The 16,586-nt window shown below is 33.5% G+C and overlaps 2 protein-coding genes across 7 annotated transcripts; one reads left to right on the plus strand and one right to left on the minus strand.

Moving 5' to 3' along the window:
* Window positions 1-834: 834 nt before the first annotated feature.
* Window positions 835-4,928, plus strand: LOC130987658 (protein FAR1-RELATED SEQUENCE 5-like). 5 transcript variants are annotated; one of them, XM_057911263.1, is made up of 5 exons: window positions 1,012-1,146; window positions 1,512-1,588; window positions 2,183-2,317; window positions 2,532-4,594; window positions 4,715-4,928. In XM_057911263.1, exons 2-4 carry the CDS (start codon window positions 1,552-1,554, stop codon window positions 4,565-4,567), a joined length of 2,208 nt encoding a protein of 735 aa, XP_057767246.1. In that variant the 5' UTR covers window positions 1,012-1,146; window positions 1,512-1,551; the 3' UTR covers window positions 4,568-4,594; window positions 4,715-4,928. The 5 variants fall into 5 exon arrangements, with proteins under 5 accessions (XP_057767248.1, XP_057767246.1, XP_057767247.1 ...); XM_057911264.1 differs by having other exon boundaries at window positions 4,719-4,928; XM_057911262.1 differs by having other exon boundaries at window positions 1,034-1,148; window positions 4,701-4,928.
* A 753-nt stretch (window positions 4,929-5,681) lies between these two features.
* On the minus strand, window positions 5,682-9,697 carry LOC130987659 (probable LRR receptor-like serine/threonine-protein kinase At4g30520). Of its 2 annotated transcripts, XM_057911266.1 has the most exons (11): window positions 8,994-9,697; window positions 8,781-8,913; window positions 8,629-8,700; window positions 8,403-8,546; window positions 8,196-8,267; window positions 7,954-8,013; window positions 7,656-7,756; window positions 7,425-7,559; window positions 6,992-7,342; window positions 6,322-6,701; window positions 5,682-6,215 (listed from the first exon to the last, which is right to left on the minus strand). In XM_057911266.1, exons 1-11 carry the CDS (start codon window positions 9,085-9,087, stop codon window positions 5,859-5,861), a joined length of 1,899 nt encoding a protein of 632 aa, XP_057767249.1. In that variant the 5' UTR covers window positions 9,088-9,697; the 3' UTR covers window positions 5,682-5,858. The 2 variants fall into 2 exon arrangements, with proteins under 2 accessions (XP_057767249.1, XP_057767250.1); XM_057911267.1 differs by lacking the exon at window positions 7,954-8,013 and having other exon boundaries at window positions 8,994-9,223.
* Window positions 9,698-16,586: the final 6,889 nt, after the last annotated feature.

Raw genomic sequence — 16,586 nt, forward strand, 5'->3', positions numbered from 1 at the left:
TACTGAAAAACCAATATCTTTACCTTATTGAAAATCTTCAGTATGGTATCATACTTTACTAAAAAATTCAGTATACCTTAAGTTTGGTATTTTCCAGTACGGTATGTCCAGTATACCGAATTTTTTTGTATATTTTCCTAGCCCTACCGCAAGTAGAGAGCCCCATTTTAAGGAAGTTACTCTTAAGTGATGGGGACCACCTAAGAGCCCCATTGTAAGGGGCTCACTACTGTGGATGCTATAAGTTATCACCTGAGTTACATCTATAATGAAATATTAGTAGAAATTACATCGAATTCTCTCCCTACAAATACTCATATATTTTATAATAAAAGTCGGTGTCTTCCTTTTGTATAACAATATTATAATTAAACACACACACGAGCGCGCGCGTACATATATATATATATATATGGATAGATATATTGTGATCAAAATGTTGAAGATGAACATCAAGGTTGCGATTGTTGTAATTATGAGCATTAACATGTATTATGCTACGAGCCGTCATCTATCATCGGGGCGAGGTTTCGCGCCTCCACCTTCGAAATGATCAATTATATTACTACTCATTATCACTCCCACTCTTGAAATATAATAGATAATGTCAAGCCGTGAAATAATAATATTTATCAATAATAATGAATAAACAATTTGATAAGATCGATGTGATTTTCTTTAATTTTTTATTTTTGTATGCACGTATTCGTAATTCATATAATAAATGTGTTTGTGTTTGAATCTTTTTATTCTCTATAGCACTTAATTATTTTTCTAGTCCAATTTTTGCTACCACATTTTATCATTTGTTAGAAAATGCATGCAACAATGTAACTTTACTAATTAATTTAATTTGAACTAGTATACCAGACTATATGTATAACCCATGCAATCTCATTATTTATTGATTATTATTTTTAACATTAAAAATAATTTTACGAGACCAACTCGTATAAAATATTATTTTTGTAAACAAGACATTTATTTATGTTAAAATAAAGAAAGTCACATGATTTAAAAACAATTAAAAAAAAATAAAGAAATCCACATTCGTAAGAGAGAGAATTAGCAATCTGCTCTCATCTCTGTCTCTCACATTCGCCCCTTCTCTCTGCAGCGCATCTCCTCTTCTGATGAGGGCACGAAGTGTGAAGTTTTTCTTGATTTTTTCAACATTATTTATTATCATAGTTTTTTTTGTTCTCAAAATTTTTTTATGTGTAAATTTGGGGGTTTTATACTTCTTCATGCTTGTGTTTTCTCAATGAAATTGGTGTCTTTTTTGTGCTTCTTCTTTGCTGAATCTTGCCTGTAGATTGTGGTTGTTGTGCATCTGTTCTCCTATGAGCTTGAATTGATTAATTTTATGATTGTAACATGAACTGAGATGAATTGATCTACATAACAAATTTACTTAATGATTTGATATTTGATTTCACCTACCAAGTGTTTGTAGTATTGCTTGTTATGCTCTAATTTGTTAGTCTTACTTTTTCTCCATTGTATATCAGGTTTGAACAGACTTAACTATCCATTAATGTGAAACTAAGAATGGAAATTGAAGAACAGAGCAGTAGCAATCCAAAAGGTAATTTCTCAAATTTTGCTAGTTCTGATGTTGCTGCATATGAGGTTCATGTTAAGTTTCCTTTGCTTTTCATGTGGGAATTTGAGATACACGACTTTGTTTTTTCAGCTAATGCTTCGAAATTTCTGATAAGAAGAATACGACTTGACATCATTCTTGGCACGAACCATGAATGCATGCTATTTGAAAATGTTTGCACACACCATGCGACCATGAATGCATCTTGTTTTTCATTAGCAAGAAAAGTAAGAAGTCTTGAGTTAGTCCAATAAGCTAAAGCATGTATAAGAAAGTCTCACTAGTTGTACTTGCTTTCCTAAAATGGCTAGCACTAGAGATTTCATCGTATACGAAGAGGCAATTCAGCAGATAAAACCATGTCTCATGATTAGTTGACCCCCCCCCCCCCCAAAAAAAAAAAAGAAAAGAATTTCTTGAGAGAATAAGTTGTTATGTCAAGCCTTCTCCGATGGACATTAACATTTGTTATGCTTGTATTAATTATTTTCTGAATTATGAATTACACTTCCTTGTATGATAAACAATGATAAAATATTAAGTTTTCCTTGTTATTACCTTTTAATATTGTAATAGGTGATGATTTTGAAGAGGAGAGAGATCAATCTAATACCAACAAAGAACAGCCTGCTGTAGTTGTTTTTGACGACTTTGCTGATGATTATGACGAGTCTCGTGCTGAAAAAAAACAAAGTAATCTTCTCAATGAAGGTAATATCTAGATTTTAGTTTATTATTTTTATGAAAAATAGACATATATGAACTCTAAAAAGATAAAAGATATTAATGACTCTAAGATTGGTCTTAATGTTATATAATACTTTGCTTTAAAGTAAATGATACTTTTATAATAGAAATTGATATTGTGAACTCATAATTATAGTCCAAAGTATTATATTTGATACGACCCTTTTACTTGCTATAGGTGATATTACATGTTTGTCTGGTTCTTTAGTGGGTCTTAAGAGAGAGAAAGTTGAAGATTTATATGACATATATTGCAATCATGCTCATGAAGTTGGGTTTAGAGTTAGAAGATCAAGTTCAAAATATAATGTTGCTGGGGTGATGGTTCAGAAATGGATGGTGTGTTCATGTGAAGGAATTAGAAAGGATAGAACCTCTAGCTCGAAAAGTGAAGGGAAAAATAGAGCTACTTGCATCACACGAACGAATTGCAAGGCATCATTGAAGATAAAATTGAATGCAGATGGTTTGTATGAAATATTCTTTCATAACACAGAACACAATCATACACTTTCCAGGAGTTACATGCATCATCCTCAAAGACTAGCTGACATTGAGAAAGATATTGTTATTGAGGATATGATCTCTTCTGAAATGAGAGCAGTTGATTCACTTAGATACATGGGACATGATGTGGGGGGTGAACATGTGAAAATAAATGCAATAGAAGGAGGGGATGCACAAATTCTAATTGATAATTTGTACCAACAAGGTGATGAGGATCATGAGTTCTTTTTTAGAGTCAAATTAGATGAGGATGGCAGATTATGCAATATTTTTTGGAGAGACTCGAGGATGAAAGATGACTATTTGATATATGGTGATGTTGTTGTCTTTGACACAACATATAGGACTAATAAGTATAATTTGATTTGTGCACCGTTTGTTGGTATAAATAATCATTGGAAAAATATTATGTTTGGTTGTGCATTTATCACAAATGAGAATGCTGAATCATATGAATGGTTATTTGAGGTTTTCAAGAAATCCATGGAGAACCAAAGTCCTGTGACATTGTTTACATATCCAGATCAAGCAATTGAGAATGCAATAGAAAAGAATTTTCCTACGGTGAGACACAGGCTGTGCATAAGGCATTTGTACCAAAATGGAGTAAATGATTTTGAGAAATTAAAATCTGACAAGTGCTTCAATGATGCATTTCAGAAATGTTTGATTGGGTGTATAGATGGAGGTGAGTTTGAAGACTGTTGGAGCTCCATGATTTCAATCTATGGATTGCAAGATAATTCTTGGTTTAAAAGATTGTATGATTTAAGACATAAGTGGTCCAATGTATACAACAAAGATTTCTTCTCTGCTGGGATTCTATCTTCACGAAGAAGTGAAAGCATGAATACTACAATAGGATTCAATGCAAAAGAGACAACAAGCCTGAATGAGTTGTATATCATCTTTAAGAAAATAGTCGAACGTTGGAGAAGCAATGAAGCAGATGATGAATTACAGTGTTCAAGAGAAAATCCTACTTCGTGCTTACCATTGACTGGATTTCTCAAGCATGCTTCCGAGGTATATACTCTGGCCATTTTTAAAGATTTTGAAAAAGAATTCTTGAAATCCATTTCCACCTCAATTAGCTTCTTATCCGAAGAACATGATGTTAAATTCTATCATGTAACCGAGGCTGATGGGATCACATCTTACCAAGTGAATTTTAATGTAACGGATTTTTTGGTAAGTTGCACATGCAAGAGATTTGAGGAATGTGGACTTTTTTGTTGTCATTGCTTGAGAATTATGCATGCTCATTCAATACCTCAAATACCCGAGTGCTACATTAAGAGAAGATGGACGAAATTCGCCAAGCAAGATTTATGGGATAAATCTACATCAGGTACAGGTAGGTTTGAGAAGGGTCAAAATTCAGCTACTTGGAGACAACATATGGTGAAAAAGTTTTACGATCTTGTTGTGAAGGCCCAAGAGAATGAAGAGGCAAGAGCAATCGTTGAGGATGGATTGAATGGTATGATTTCAGCTGTCGAAGCATTGAAGACTACATGGCAAACAAGGGATGTAACGGAGGAAACTGAAGTTTCAAGCTCGTCTTATGATGAGTTGGATCCTTCACATTCAATCACAAAGGGACGGAAACAAAGAATAGACCATCTTCAGAAGAGTAAGAAGAAGAAGACTAGCGATGCATCAAATTCCAATCAATCAAAAGAAGAATGGCTCCAAAACTCCTGAGCAGAGATCATTTTAGAAGATTTTGAAGTAAGTTGTTTTAGAATAAATTTCCTTACATTAAGCTATAGTTCCTATTTAGTGCTTCTTATTTGGCATAATGATGATCTGTTTGATACATTGTTGACATTTTTAGGTAATTTGATGCAGTTAGGCTTTGAAGAATCATGGAGCAAGCAAATCTGAAGATATTTGTTTTTATCCACACTAATTTGATGATTGTGTAGAGGCTTCTGCCACACTCTTCTACCAGTGTATGTAAGCATATGGCTGTATGTTTGAATTTGAACCCAATTGCTTTTTTTTTTTAATCTATCAGATTCCATCATTTAGCCTTTATTTTGTAGGCTCATCATAAAAGAAACTCCTTTAATCTTTGTTTATAAGTGTCACTTTTGTTCAGGATAATTGTCTCATGATAAAAGGGATACTGTCACTTTTCTTAGGAGATGATTATCATTTTTGTTAGAATAATTGATATTTTATCTTAGAATAAATATAATTTTTATTATTTATAAAATATACTAGTACTATAAACATAGCCACACGAAAAGGGCATAATTTATATTCAGAATAATTGCCACTTTTCTTTAAAATATTGTAGTATGAATTACATTTGAATTGTAATGGCAAAACCAAATGTTGTTGTAGACCAAGTTATTGGAAAAGTTAATAAATTATTCCTCAATCATGCTTTTATTATTTTAAATTTTATCTTGACAAATTATTAGCGAGAAACATTAAAATTTAAACAATTCAATTTAGAAAATTATTCTAACAAGTTACTTTCATTTTCAAGAAATTAATTTATGTTCAATATCCATTTTCAAGTTCATTTATAAATATTTAAAAAAAAAATTATTACCATGTACTCAAATTTATACTATGTTTTTATTAAACAATGGTATCTTTATTCTATTAAAGACAACCCTAACCCTACTAACCACATCTCATTAACTTTGAGACTTTCAGTCAAAAGCATCTCTCCATTTTCCTTTTGCCTTTACCTTTACCTCATCACTCTTGCAATACATTCATGTGCTTCCCCACACAAAAAAAACACAAACAAAAGTAAAGCTTCTAAACTGACTTTCCTCAACAAATCGAAACAATCAAGTAAAGAAGCTATATATACATTGACAAAAAAATATAATCATCATAAAACAACAAGGCATGCAAATGATATTATATGACTACTACTATTCCTCACTTTTCCTTCAAAACCAAGCCTAATTTTCCATTTTCTTTCTTTCTTTCTTTCCAAATGACTCATTTATTAACCTCCCACTCGTTCCTACCTCGGTCCCGAAAGCTCCATGCAATGAGCATCGTAGTCGTCGTCCATGGTGGTCGTCATCCCAAACAAGCTCGACTGGTCATGGTCGAGCTCCTCATTGGAATGAGACTTGCTCTTGCCTGAGAAGCTTGTGGCAGCATGAATGTAGCTATGGGATGCCGCCCATTTCTCAGCCAGGCCGTCGCCCTCCAGCATCCTCACAACCTCAGACATCCTAGGACGATGAGCTGGCAAGTACTGCGTGCAGAGCAGAGCTACCTGCAGCATCTCCCCTACCTCGATCTCATCGTAGCTCATCCCTAGCTCTCTGTCTACCATTTGCTCCACTTTCTTTTCTTGCTGTATCCTCTTAATCTAAAGACAAAACAACAACATTACTACTATGTCAAGAAAGAAATTAGGCCATTTGCCAGAGAATGTTGTAGTTGTATAGATGTGACATGATGAAATAGGACAGTACCCATTCGAGCATAGCTCCTTTCTGGTTGGCTGATTTCCCAAACTCGAGGGCTCTCATTCCAGTGATGAGCTCCAAGAGTAGGATGCCAAAGCCAAAGACGTCAGTCTTCTCAGACGACTGGCCCGTGGAGAGGTACTCTGGTGCAATGTGGCCAACCGTGCCACGGACTGCTGTGGTCACATGGGATTCGCCATGATCCAGCAGCTTTGCAAGCCCGAAATCACCGACAACGGCCTCATAGTGCTCGTCTAGAAGCACGTTTGCAGCCTTCACGTCCCTGTGGATTATCTTCGGATCACACTGCTCGTGGAGATACAGCAGCCCCCTTGCAGCTCCCACTGCAATCTTTTTCCTCGTCGTCCAATCTAGAGCCGGTTTCCCTGTGTCAAAGTGATAAGCAATTCTTTCAACACATCAAGTTTCAGACAGCAATCCTACATAGGATCCTTTCAAAATCTCAAGTGTCTAATTTACATGACCAATCCATTACATCAGATTAAAGAAGATAATCTGATATCATGAAACAGATTCACTGCAGTTGAAATGGGCCCTATAAAGATCACAGATGATGATTTTCTTCTGTCATGTTATAACTAATAAAGCAGCATAAGAGCTCAAATCATACTAACTATTAGCATTTTACCTAAAAAAGGGCTAAAAATTCGTATACCTCTAAGTCTTGCCGCCACGCTCCCATTAGACATATAAGGATACACAAGAAGCCTCTCATTTGGGGTGGCGCAGTACCCTATTATACGAAGCAGATTGCGATGGACTGCTAGACTGATCATCTCCAACTCAGTTCTGAACTGTGATTCGCCTGTAGTTCCCGTCAAGTCTTTCAGTCGTTTCACTGCCACCACGGCACCATCTCCCAGCTTCCCTCGATACACATTGCCAAATCCTCCCACCCCAAGTATGTTCTTCAAGCTGAAGTTGTCGGTAGCATGCTGCAGCTCTTTGAATGTGAAGTTCCTAAGGTTTCCTAATCTTGTAAGATCAAGGTCATCTTCTTGCACATCTGCATACATAGTTTTAGGGAATTTACTACAAGACAACGAACGTGTGAATTTTCACTGGGATGCATCGAAAGATCAATCCACCTGTAAGATTTAAAATGGATTGCTTCGTATTCTTGCTTCTTTTCCAGATGAGAAACCCGAACACAACGGCTAGAACGCACACAAAGCCTAGGCTCACTCCTAGTGCAATCGCTAGTCTCCTCGAATTGGTTCTGCCTGAAAAACGAGTAAAAAAAAGATGTCTGGATTATAGCAACTTACCAAGCCCGGGCAGGCACGCGCAAACTCACAAAGAGAGAATCACTAGCAAACCTGAAGATTGATTCCTTGAGAATGCAAGAGGGCTAGCAAGATTTGATCCAGAACATTTTTCAGCAGAGTGGCTTCCACAAATTTGTGGATTTCCCTGAATACTGCAACAACACACTAATCAAGGGCATGAAACCTAAAAATGTAACATATGCAAGAAGTAAAACCTACTGTACAGAATTCTCATATGCATGCATAAACCAAGATTTCCACGATATGATTGTGTTGTGTTTATTACAGTAACATAAGTATCGAGTAACATGATGATTAAGTCCACAAATTCTGAAAAAGGAGGCCATACTTAAATGATTTTGTGGGAAAAGTGGGCACAGGTCCACTGAGATTGTTGAAGGACAAATCCCTGAAAATATTTCAACCAAAATTCACATGTGAAACCAAATCTCCACCCTGATTCCTATATAACAACAAAATCTAGTATATGTGTATTATGGAGTATATATATAAACAATTAAACACACATATTATACACATGTGTGTGTGTGTGTGAAGAAATTGAAGCAAAAAAGTGAGATCAATACTCACAAGAAAGCAAGTTGAGGAAGACTGGCCAAGGACAGAGGAACAGACCCACTCAAGCTATTGTTGTTTAACCTCCTGTCCACGACAAGACAAATAACAATAACAGACAGCACAAATATAGTCAAACAAAGCATGTCACAAAATAATAAACATATTTCCCAAAAAAAAAAAAAAAAACTCATGAACAAGCCAAAGAAAACACAAACTCACAGATACTGCAGATGGTTCAAGAAACCGAAGGATTCAGGGATATGCCCTAGCAGCTTGTTGTTGGAGAGATCCAACGTTTGAAGATTTGGAAGATAGCCTAACTCTTTTGGAATGCGCCCCGAGATATTGTTATTTTGCAGCAATCTGCATTGGAAATTTCAAAAGGCTCAAATTGGGAGGGAAATTGAACAGAGAGAGAGAGAGAGGAGAGAGAGAGTTGCGTTACACTTGTTTAAGATTCGTGAGATTTGCAATCATCCAAGACAAAGAGCCTGATAATCCCTGGCTAGGCGCTCCTCTGCAAAAAGCGAAACAAAATCAAATTGAGGCAACAAACATGTTGAATGAGGAGAAATCAAACAGAGAGTGAAATCTCACAGCGCGGTGACGAGATTATCGGAATTGCAGGTAATCATGGACCAGCTGCAGGGATCCACGGAGTCTCCATCCCAGTTGCTCAGAGCTCCATGGGGATCATTCAGACCTTCTCTTATCGCAGTAAGAGCTACAACTACATAATCACCACAAATGGAAAACAAAATCAAAATAAAAGATGATGAAAAAATTTCATTGCGAGAAGCTGGATTGTACCTTCAGGATTTCGAGCCTCGAATGAAACGGCGGAGGTGAGGAAGAATGCGAGAAGAATGAGAGAGAAAATGCAGGCGCAGCTAGTGAGAGACATGATCACAGAGAAAACATGGGGGGGAGAGAAAAGAAACTACCCGCAGTTTACATCTCATTCACGGCAACCATCATGTATTTGGAATGTTCTCTTTTATCTCTCCCTCTCCCTCTCCCTCTCCTCTCCCTCTCTCTCTCTCTCTATATATATATATATGTATATGTATATGTATAAACATGTACAAAGTTGGTATCTTTTGAGTATTTTTAGACGCCCTTTATTTATCCTCTCCTCCACCACTCTGTTGAATGTCTAGAGAGAGAATACTACTCTCTCTCTCTCTCACTCAACCAATTCTCTGTGTGAATGCGTGTGTATATATGGTCTGCGCTAAAAGGATACTGCCATCATCTCTTTCTTTTTTTCTCCTAAACTTGGGTTAAATCTACTTAAACACCATGGAATGTGTGAGGGGTTGCTCTCTCTAACTTTTGATTCCTCCTCCTATCCACACTTTTTGCATTTTCTACTTTGTTTGTGGGGTTTTTGGCCTTCTCTTGCTCTGCAATCTCCATCTCTCCTCCTGCTTTATTCCACTTTTTAAAAAATTTCTCCACTGTGTGAGAGAGAGAGCGAGTGAGTGAGAGAAAGTAATACTCAGAAAGAAGAAGTCACTGGTCACTGATACTGAGGCGATTAGATTAAATGTGTGAGTGCGACACCCAAATATTTGATTAATTAATGAAATCTAAAGCTGGAACTAATTCCCATGATGATCAAATGTGATCATTCAAAATCCAGAACTTGGAGAATTGTGAATGGAGATTGGAGATTTAACCATTAAACCTATACACATAAACAAAATTTGTTATAACGAAAGAAACAAAAAAACTTACTCACGCTCTAACTCCTAGGGTGACTTGAACCATCGATCAATTGGTTGGAGGAGAAGCGTCTTACCAACAGACTGCACTTCATCGTAAAAAAATATATATATATACTCCTATGTAATATAATACTCTCTTTGTCTCGTAAAAATATGCATAGAAATTCTGTAAAATATAGTGTGAGTTGAGAAAATATCTTGATGTTTAGTAAGAGAATTACTACTATAAATGAGTTATGTATGTTTTATGAGACGAATGAAAAAGAAAAACTATGGGTATTTTTATTAGACGGAGAGAGTACCAATGTACTACTGCTATCTAGTGCTTTGCACATGTAACACTTCTTTTGTTAGAATTTTTATCATACATAATTTCACCATAGAATATCGAATTTAATTAATTGTATCAAATAAATACAAACCAATTTCGACGGGATTAGTTTTAAAAATTTCGAGTATCAATTTACAAATACAATTTAATAGTATTTGAATATCAATTGTATCTAATACAAATATTTGAATAGTTTTACTAATATATAAATTATCTACAATGTTATTTAATTCAACTCTATTACACTTTGTTCACATTGATAAATAAAAATAGTAAAATCAATTATTTATTTTGATGGATTAAAATTTTGAAAATTTTCAAAGTCGTTGATTATTTCTATCATGTAAGCTAATTTTTCTTTATTCATATCTCATTAAAAATATTAAATTAGAAAATTTTTATTCTTAAGAATAAAAATACTCAATTATGTATCTTATCGATTATGCAAAATAAACGCCATTTACTCATTTATCTACCATTGAAGTTGATCAATCGAATAAGTTGAATTTGTTTGGAGCTAAACAACACTAGCGTGGTAAATACTCCCTCCGTCCCACGAAGCATGACACAGTTTTCTTTTTGGTCTATCCCACGAAGCATGACACGTTTCTAAAAATGAAAAAAAAAAATTACCCTTTATTCACATTTTCACCTACCACACTTAACACACAAAATATCAATTTCTTAATTTCCGTGCCGAAAAGAAGTGTGTCATGCTTCATGGGACACCGGGAGTAATTAACATAGTAATATTGTCCGGATATAACTGTCTTTCAAATTAAATTGACATGAAATTGTACTCTCTCTCTCTCTCTCTAATTGAAGAAAGAGAAAAAAAAGATTGCTTGTTGTAGGCACAACATGAGAGAAGAGTAGGCATTTACAAGAAAGGTAAAAGGATAAAAATGAGGTTGATACGAGAAGCTAAACGCCAGATGTTGAGAGGCATGCACTCTGTTTTTTCATCTTTTGTTCCTTTTGATACCCTATGCTATGCTTGTGCAGATTTGACTTCACTATGCCAACCTACCCTCTCATAATTACTCCCTCCCTCTCGTCTCGGGAAGCTTGAGCAATTTGTTTTCGTCACAAATTTTAAGAAGTTGATTTTTTGTGTGTTGAGTGTGGTAGGTGAAAAATTGAAAAGATGAATAAAGAGTAATTTTTTTTTTACCATGAAAGTGCTCAAGCTTCGTGAAACAACCCAAAAAAGAATACTGCTCAAGCTTCACGGGACGGAGGGCCGGAGTACTATCTTCATCTTTCATTTTTCACTTTTCTTTCTCCTCTATGTTTTTTAATTTATATTATTGGCTTGCCTCTGTTTTAATTAAGGATGTCAATAATACTAGCTGGTTCGGACCTTAATAAGCTGAGTATGAGGTAAAAATTTTGGGACGGATTCGGAGGCGAGTACAAAAATTATACTCATGTGGGGTCAAGTCAGATTCGGGAGTATAAATACCCACCCAGATTATATTTCATACAGTTGAATAAATATTAAATTTATTCAACTTTTTCAAATGGAATACATAGAGTCTTTAGAAGATATATTTGAGTTTTAATTATAAAATTTATGGTTTATTAATACTATTATTTATTTTAAATTATTTTACATATTACTATAATTTTATAAATAAAGTTTTGGTGATTTGCCTAAACATAAACTTAAAATTGTGTCAAACATATATATATTTTTTTCAAATAAATTCAACATGATTATACTTTAGAAATATACATAAAAATATATAGTCGTCATCTCTCTATCTAACGTATTCATTCATACAAAAGTCATTAATCACCCCGTAAAATACAAAGGTGGTATTAAAGTTTGAAACTCAAGCATTTTTTTGATGCATTTTACGTGGTTATTAGTGAAACTCAATAAATAAATAAATCAAACTTAATTAGTTTTTAGCTTAAGTTTTAAATAAAAATTTAAAATATTTATTTAAACTCGATTAAGTCTGTGAGCCTCGAAATTCATAAAATTCAAAATCAGACTCCATAATAAACAAAACAAACGTAATAATATTATACTTATAATCATCTTAATTTGATTACTCCACTAATAATTACTACTCTAGATAAAATTATCGACTTCAAGATTGGGGTTTCACGTGTGTATTTTTATAATTTTGGTCATGGAATTTAATGATTGTATTGGTGAAAGTGAAAAAGCTTTGTAATAAAACAAGAATGTCAAGATTGGGAATGATATTGATATGGCCATGTTCTCCATTTCTTTGCTCAGTTGAGTAATAAATAAAGTAAAAAAATGGATGCATGAATTGCATTAATTTATACAACAAAAAACAGAATATTTTTACCACTCAAAGCATGCACACTAACTATAGCAACTACGATATATTTATAATATTGTCTTTAAAGTTGCGTTACACGTAATAATGCTTATTTTATTTTGATTGAATGTCAACGTCCAACTCAATTGCTTTTTTATAATTTATATACACTATTTTATAATTTATAGAATCAGCAATATCCACTAACTCTGTAAATTTTGTTAGTGTTTGGGGCCATTTATAAAATAAATAAATAATATTGAAAATGCGACATCATGAATCATGATATACATAATACACCTATTTCTTACATTTTTCCAAAAAAAGAAAAAAAAATCGTTTGAAAAGTTCGTGGTTTGTAATAATTGTTTGAAAAATCGTTGTAAACTTTTCGCCGTTCTCCTAATTAAACATTTATGCTCTATCAATTTATTCAATTATTTTTTATATGAGTTCTTTCTTCACTAATTAATTAAGGTTATATTAGGTACTTCCAATTATTTTTCTCTACACGAACTACACTAATATTGTAAACCCTTTTCAAAATCAATCCCACGTCATAATTTACTTTATAGGATGCAGACTCTTTAATTGCAAATTTATCTTGGAAAAAATAAGGAAAAAAGAAGATAGGAAAAAAGTTATCACATTATTTCTTTTATCTCATGATTTATAAAGTGGAAAATGAAGAAAAATAGTACTCCACTAATACCTCGTGATAATATCATGTATTGCACAATTGAATTTTTGATATGAAATATTAAATGTAAATAAAGTTTAAAATATATAAATACTAATAACAATCACAATATTTATGAACATATTAAAATAACAAAAATAACACAATTTATACGTAAAGAGAGTAGCACAATAACCAAATACTTCCCCCGTCCCAATTAAGTTGATCAACTTCTTTTTGACACAGAATTTGAGAAATTGGTATTTTAAGCGTGTTTTATAATAAAGTGAATAGGTGATTAAATATTTCCTTACCTATATTTATTTAATATAAAGAAATTAACCAACTTAATTAAGACGTTTCAAAAAAAATATTGAACAAGTTAGCTGAGACGGAGAATAGTACTTCCTTTGTTTCATTATTATTGATCTGTTTTTTTTTTTTTGGTGTCCCATTAATATTACTTTTATAATAATTTTACACTATAAATAATATAATCTCACATATTTTTACATTATAATCTTATTCTCCTAAATACATGTGCTCAAAAAAGATAGGTCAACAATAATATAACAAAGATGGAGTAAAAGTTTAGAATTTTAGAAGCATGAGTGAGAGATTAAGGAAATCTAGTAGACAAATAAATCCAAAACTTATGGGAAATTGGAAATGAAAATCTTTGTTGGAGTGCGTTTATTCTTCCATTCCAAATCCCATTGGATGGAATTGATTCTTCCACCTGCAATTCCAAGTGGCTATCATCACAGTATAAAAGCCATTTTGTTGAGGGCAAAATCGTAAACCAATAAAGCTACCTCTTCTCTTTTTCTCCACACTTATAAATTAAATATTACTACTATTTCTCTTTTGCCCACATGCAGGGTATCTAATGTCATTTCCCACTTTTCCCCCACTTTTTTTCTTTTCACAAAAATATTTGAAAAATTAATTTAATTTTTGTTTAATGTATCTATATTTATTTATTTTTAAAAATAAATTTGTCTCTTCCCTTTCTTGCTAAAGGGTTTAAAGGGGGAGGTGATATGAATTCTCTATTTTTCGATTTTGACGATTATAGATATGTAAAATTTGGTGTTCGATAAATTCAAATTTGAATTTAAATTCTACACGCTTAACTTTTTTTTTTTCCCTTTGAGCAAAGGACCCAACTTTTATTAGTTAGACATTTTATTTTTATTTTTTTAACTCCGTCGAAATTCGACGGGAATTCATTATTATATAAATTTATTGTGTAATTATTTAATATAATTTTTTATTTATGAATTTAACTTTATTTTTTATTTAATTTTTTTCCCCTTTGAGCAAAGGACCCAACTTTTATTAGTTAGACATTTTATTTTTATTTTTTTAATTGGAGAAGTAGAATGTGGATTGGACCGATTACGTGAGATGGTGAGAGGGATCTAACTTTATTTGTAGGAATCAAATCAAATTAGAATGAAACGTCAATTACGTGAAATGGACTTTACTTTAATAAACCCCTATACATTTGACTTCGCATTGAGTAAATTTTGGATTGAAAAGAATTATGTCTTGGGGGATTCTTGGTCACTTTCACTAGAAAATCTAATTTTTGGTGAGTCATCCATTTCTTTTTCTATGGTTAAAATACATCATTGCCCATTGGCAAGTGTTTGTTGCAAAATACTCCCTCCGTCCCGCGGAGTTTGAGCAAAAAAAATTCGGCACGAATTTTAAGGAATAATATTTTGTGTGTTAAGTGTGATAGGTGAAAAAGTGAAAATGTGAATAAAGAGAAAAAAAAATGTCATATAAAAGAAGTGCTCAAGCTTCGCGAGACAATTCGAAAATGAATATTATTCAAGCTTCGCGGGACGGAGGGAGTAACCTTTTGCGTTGTATTGTAAAATTAGCGTGCAACAAATATAAAATGGAATTATGGTTTTCTTTTTCCTCATTTAAGAATATATATATATATTCTCAAATAACATTATTCTTTAATATGGATAATTTGAAAATTCTAAATATATAGTTGCATACCATTTAGGATTTATTGCAGGTAGATTGAGTTAATTGACAAAAAAAGTGGATAAGATAGTTGCATGTTTGTTGAATGGAAAACAACTTATTATGTTGGTTGAATTTGTTGTTCTCCAACTCAAGAAGTTCGTGTGATACGAAAGATGCAATTTTTGGTATGTAAAATGCACTTTGGTATTTGAATATGTAATATTTTGTAGGGTTTTTTTTTTTTTTTGAAAGGGTAATATTTCGTAGGGTTAATTGCATGGAAATTATTGAACTCTCAAAGAATTTTCATTTTGCATATCAATTTTAAAATCGCTCAATTCTTATTTATTTTTTTCATTTTGCTATCTCGTCAATATTTGGCCGAACTTAGTGCGCAAGCGGCCGTTTAAAATCCTACATGTCGGAATCCGCCAATTACTAAAACAATGTCGGTTTAGGCATATTAAAACGACAATGTATGTGTTTAAAATTAACACATATCTCAATTAGGATGTAAATCAAGAATCGAAGCTTGAAGTTGCCGAGAGAATGTGAGAGGCTTGAAGCTGACGAAAAAAAGCGACATGCTTAATTAGGAATCGACCGGTGCTAAGCAGACTCGTGGAGCTGCAGCTTGGATTTAGGGCTTTTAATTGTTGTTTTGCAAAAACGACTCCCAAAATCGGTTGAATGTTCAGAACTATTGTCTGTCTAATACTCCCTCCGTCCCACTGTATCTGAGACTCTTTCTATTTTGGACGTCCCACTGTAAGTGAGACTCTTTCCTTTTTGGGTAAAAGTTTTTCCCTTTAAACACCTTTTTACTTTTTTATCTACACACAAAATACACATTTCTTAATTCCCGTGCCTAAAAAAAAGGTCTCACTTACAGTGGGACGGAGGGAGTACGATTTTGTTTCTATATATAGATGCTCATTGCCCAATTCCAAGAAAAGATTTCCAATTTTGATTCTATTATTTGAAAACGATGAAGACATGAGCCCAAGAAGATAGGGCCGAGGTTTGGGCCCATTAAATAAATTTGGCCCATTCTATAAATTTGTTTGGAAATATTAAAAAGACAATCTAATAGTTCGAAAAAATTGAGAAAACTTTACAAGCAAAGGAGTGCTCAAAGAAGAAGATACAGTATGATGCTTTATGTGTACGATTTATTTGTTATTGACTAAAATATCGTTTAAGTAATACTCCAACTAATGGAGCGATGCGACAACGGGCCGAATTGGGTCGACCCGCGGATCTTCAGACTGTTTACTTCGAACTCCCATACAGGAGACCAACTCTAGTTTAAATGATACTCCCTCCGTCCACTAATTCAAGGCCTAGGAGGCAAAACACGGGTTTTAA

The sequence above is a fragment of the Salvia miltiorrhiza genome, chromosome 6 (genome assembly GCF_028751815.1).
Source record: "Salvia miltiorrhiza cultivar Shanhuang (shh) chromosome 6, IMPLAD_Smil_shh, whole genome shotgun sequence".
In the NCBI taxonomy this organism is placed as follows: Eukaryota; Viridiplantae; Streptophyta; class Magnoliopsida; order Lamiales; family Lamiaceae; genus Salvia; species Salvia miltiorrhiza.

Coding starts and splice junctions, on each gene's coding strand:
- LOC130987658 (XM_057911265.1), top strand. CDS start 1,552: ATGGAAATTGAAGAACAGAGCAGTAGCAATCCAAAAG. Junction 1,589..2,182: donor GAGCAGTAGCAATCCAAAAG/GTAATTTCTCAA, acceptor ATATTGTAATAG/GTGATGATTTTGAAGAGGAG. Junction 2,318..2,531: donor AAGTAATCTTCTCAATGAAG/GTAATATCTAGA, acceptor TACTTGCTATAG/GTGATATTACATGTTTGTCT.
- LOC130987659 (XM_057911266.1), bottom strand. CDS start 9,087: ATGTCTCTCACTAGCTGCGCCTGCATTTTCTCTCTCATTCTTCTCGCA. Junction 7,757..7,953: donor TTTCCCACAAAATCATTTAA/GTATGGCCTCCT, acceptor GTGTTGTTGCAG/TATTCAGGGAAATCCACAAA. Junction 7,560..7,655: donor CTCAAGGAATCAATCTTCAG/GTTTGCTAGTGA, acceptor CTCGTTTTTCAG/GCAGAACCAATTCGAGGAGA.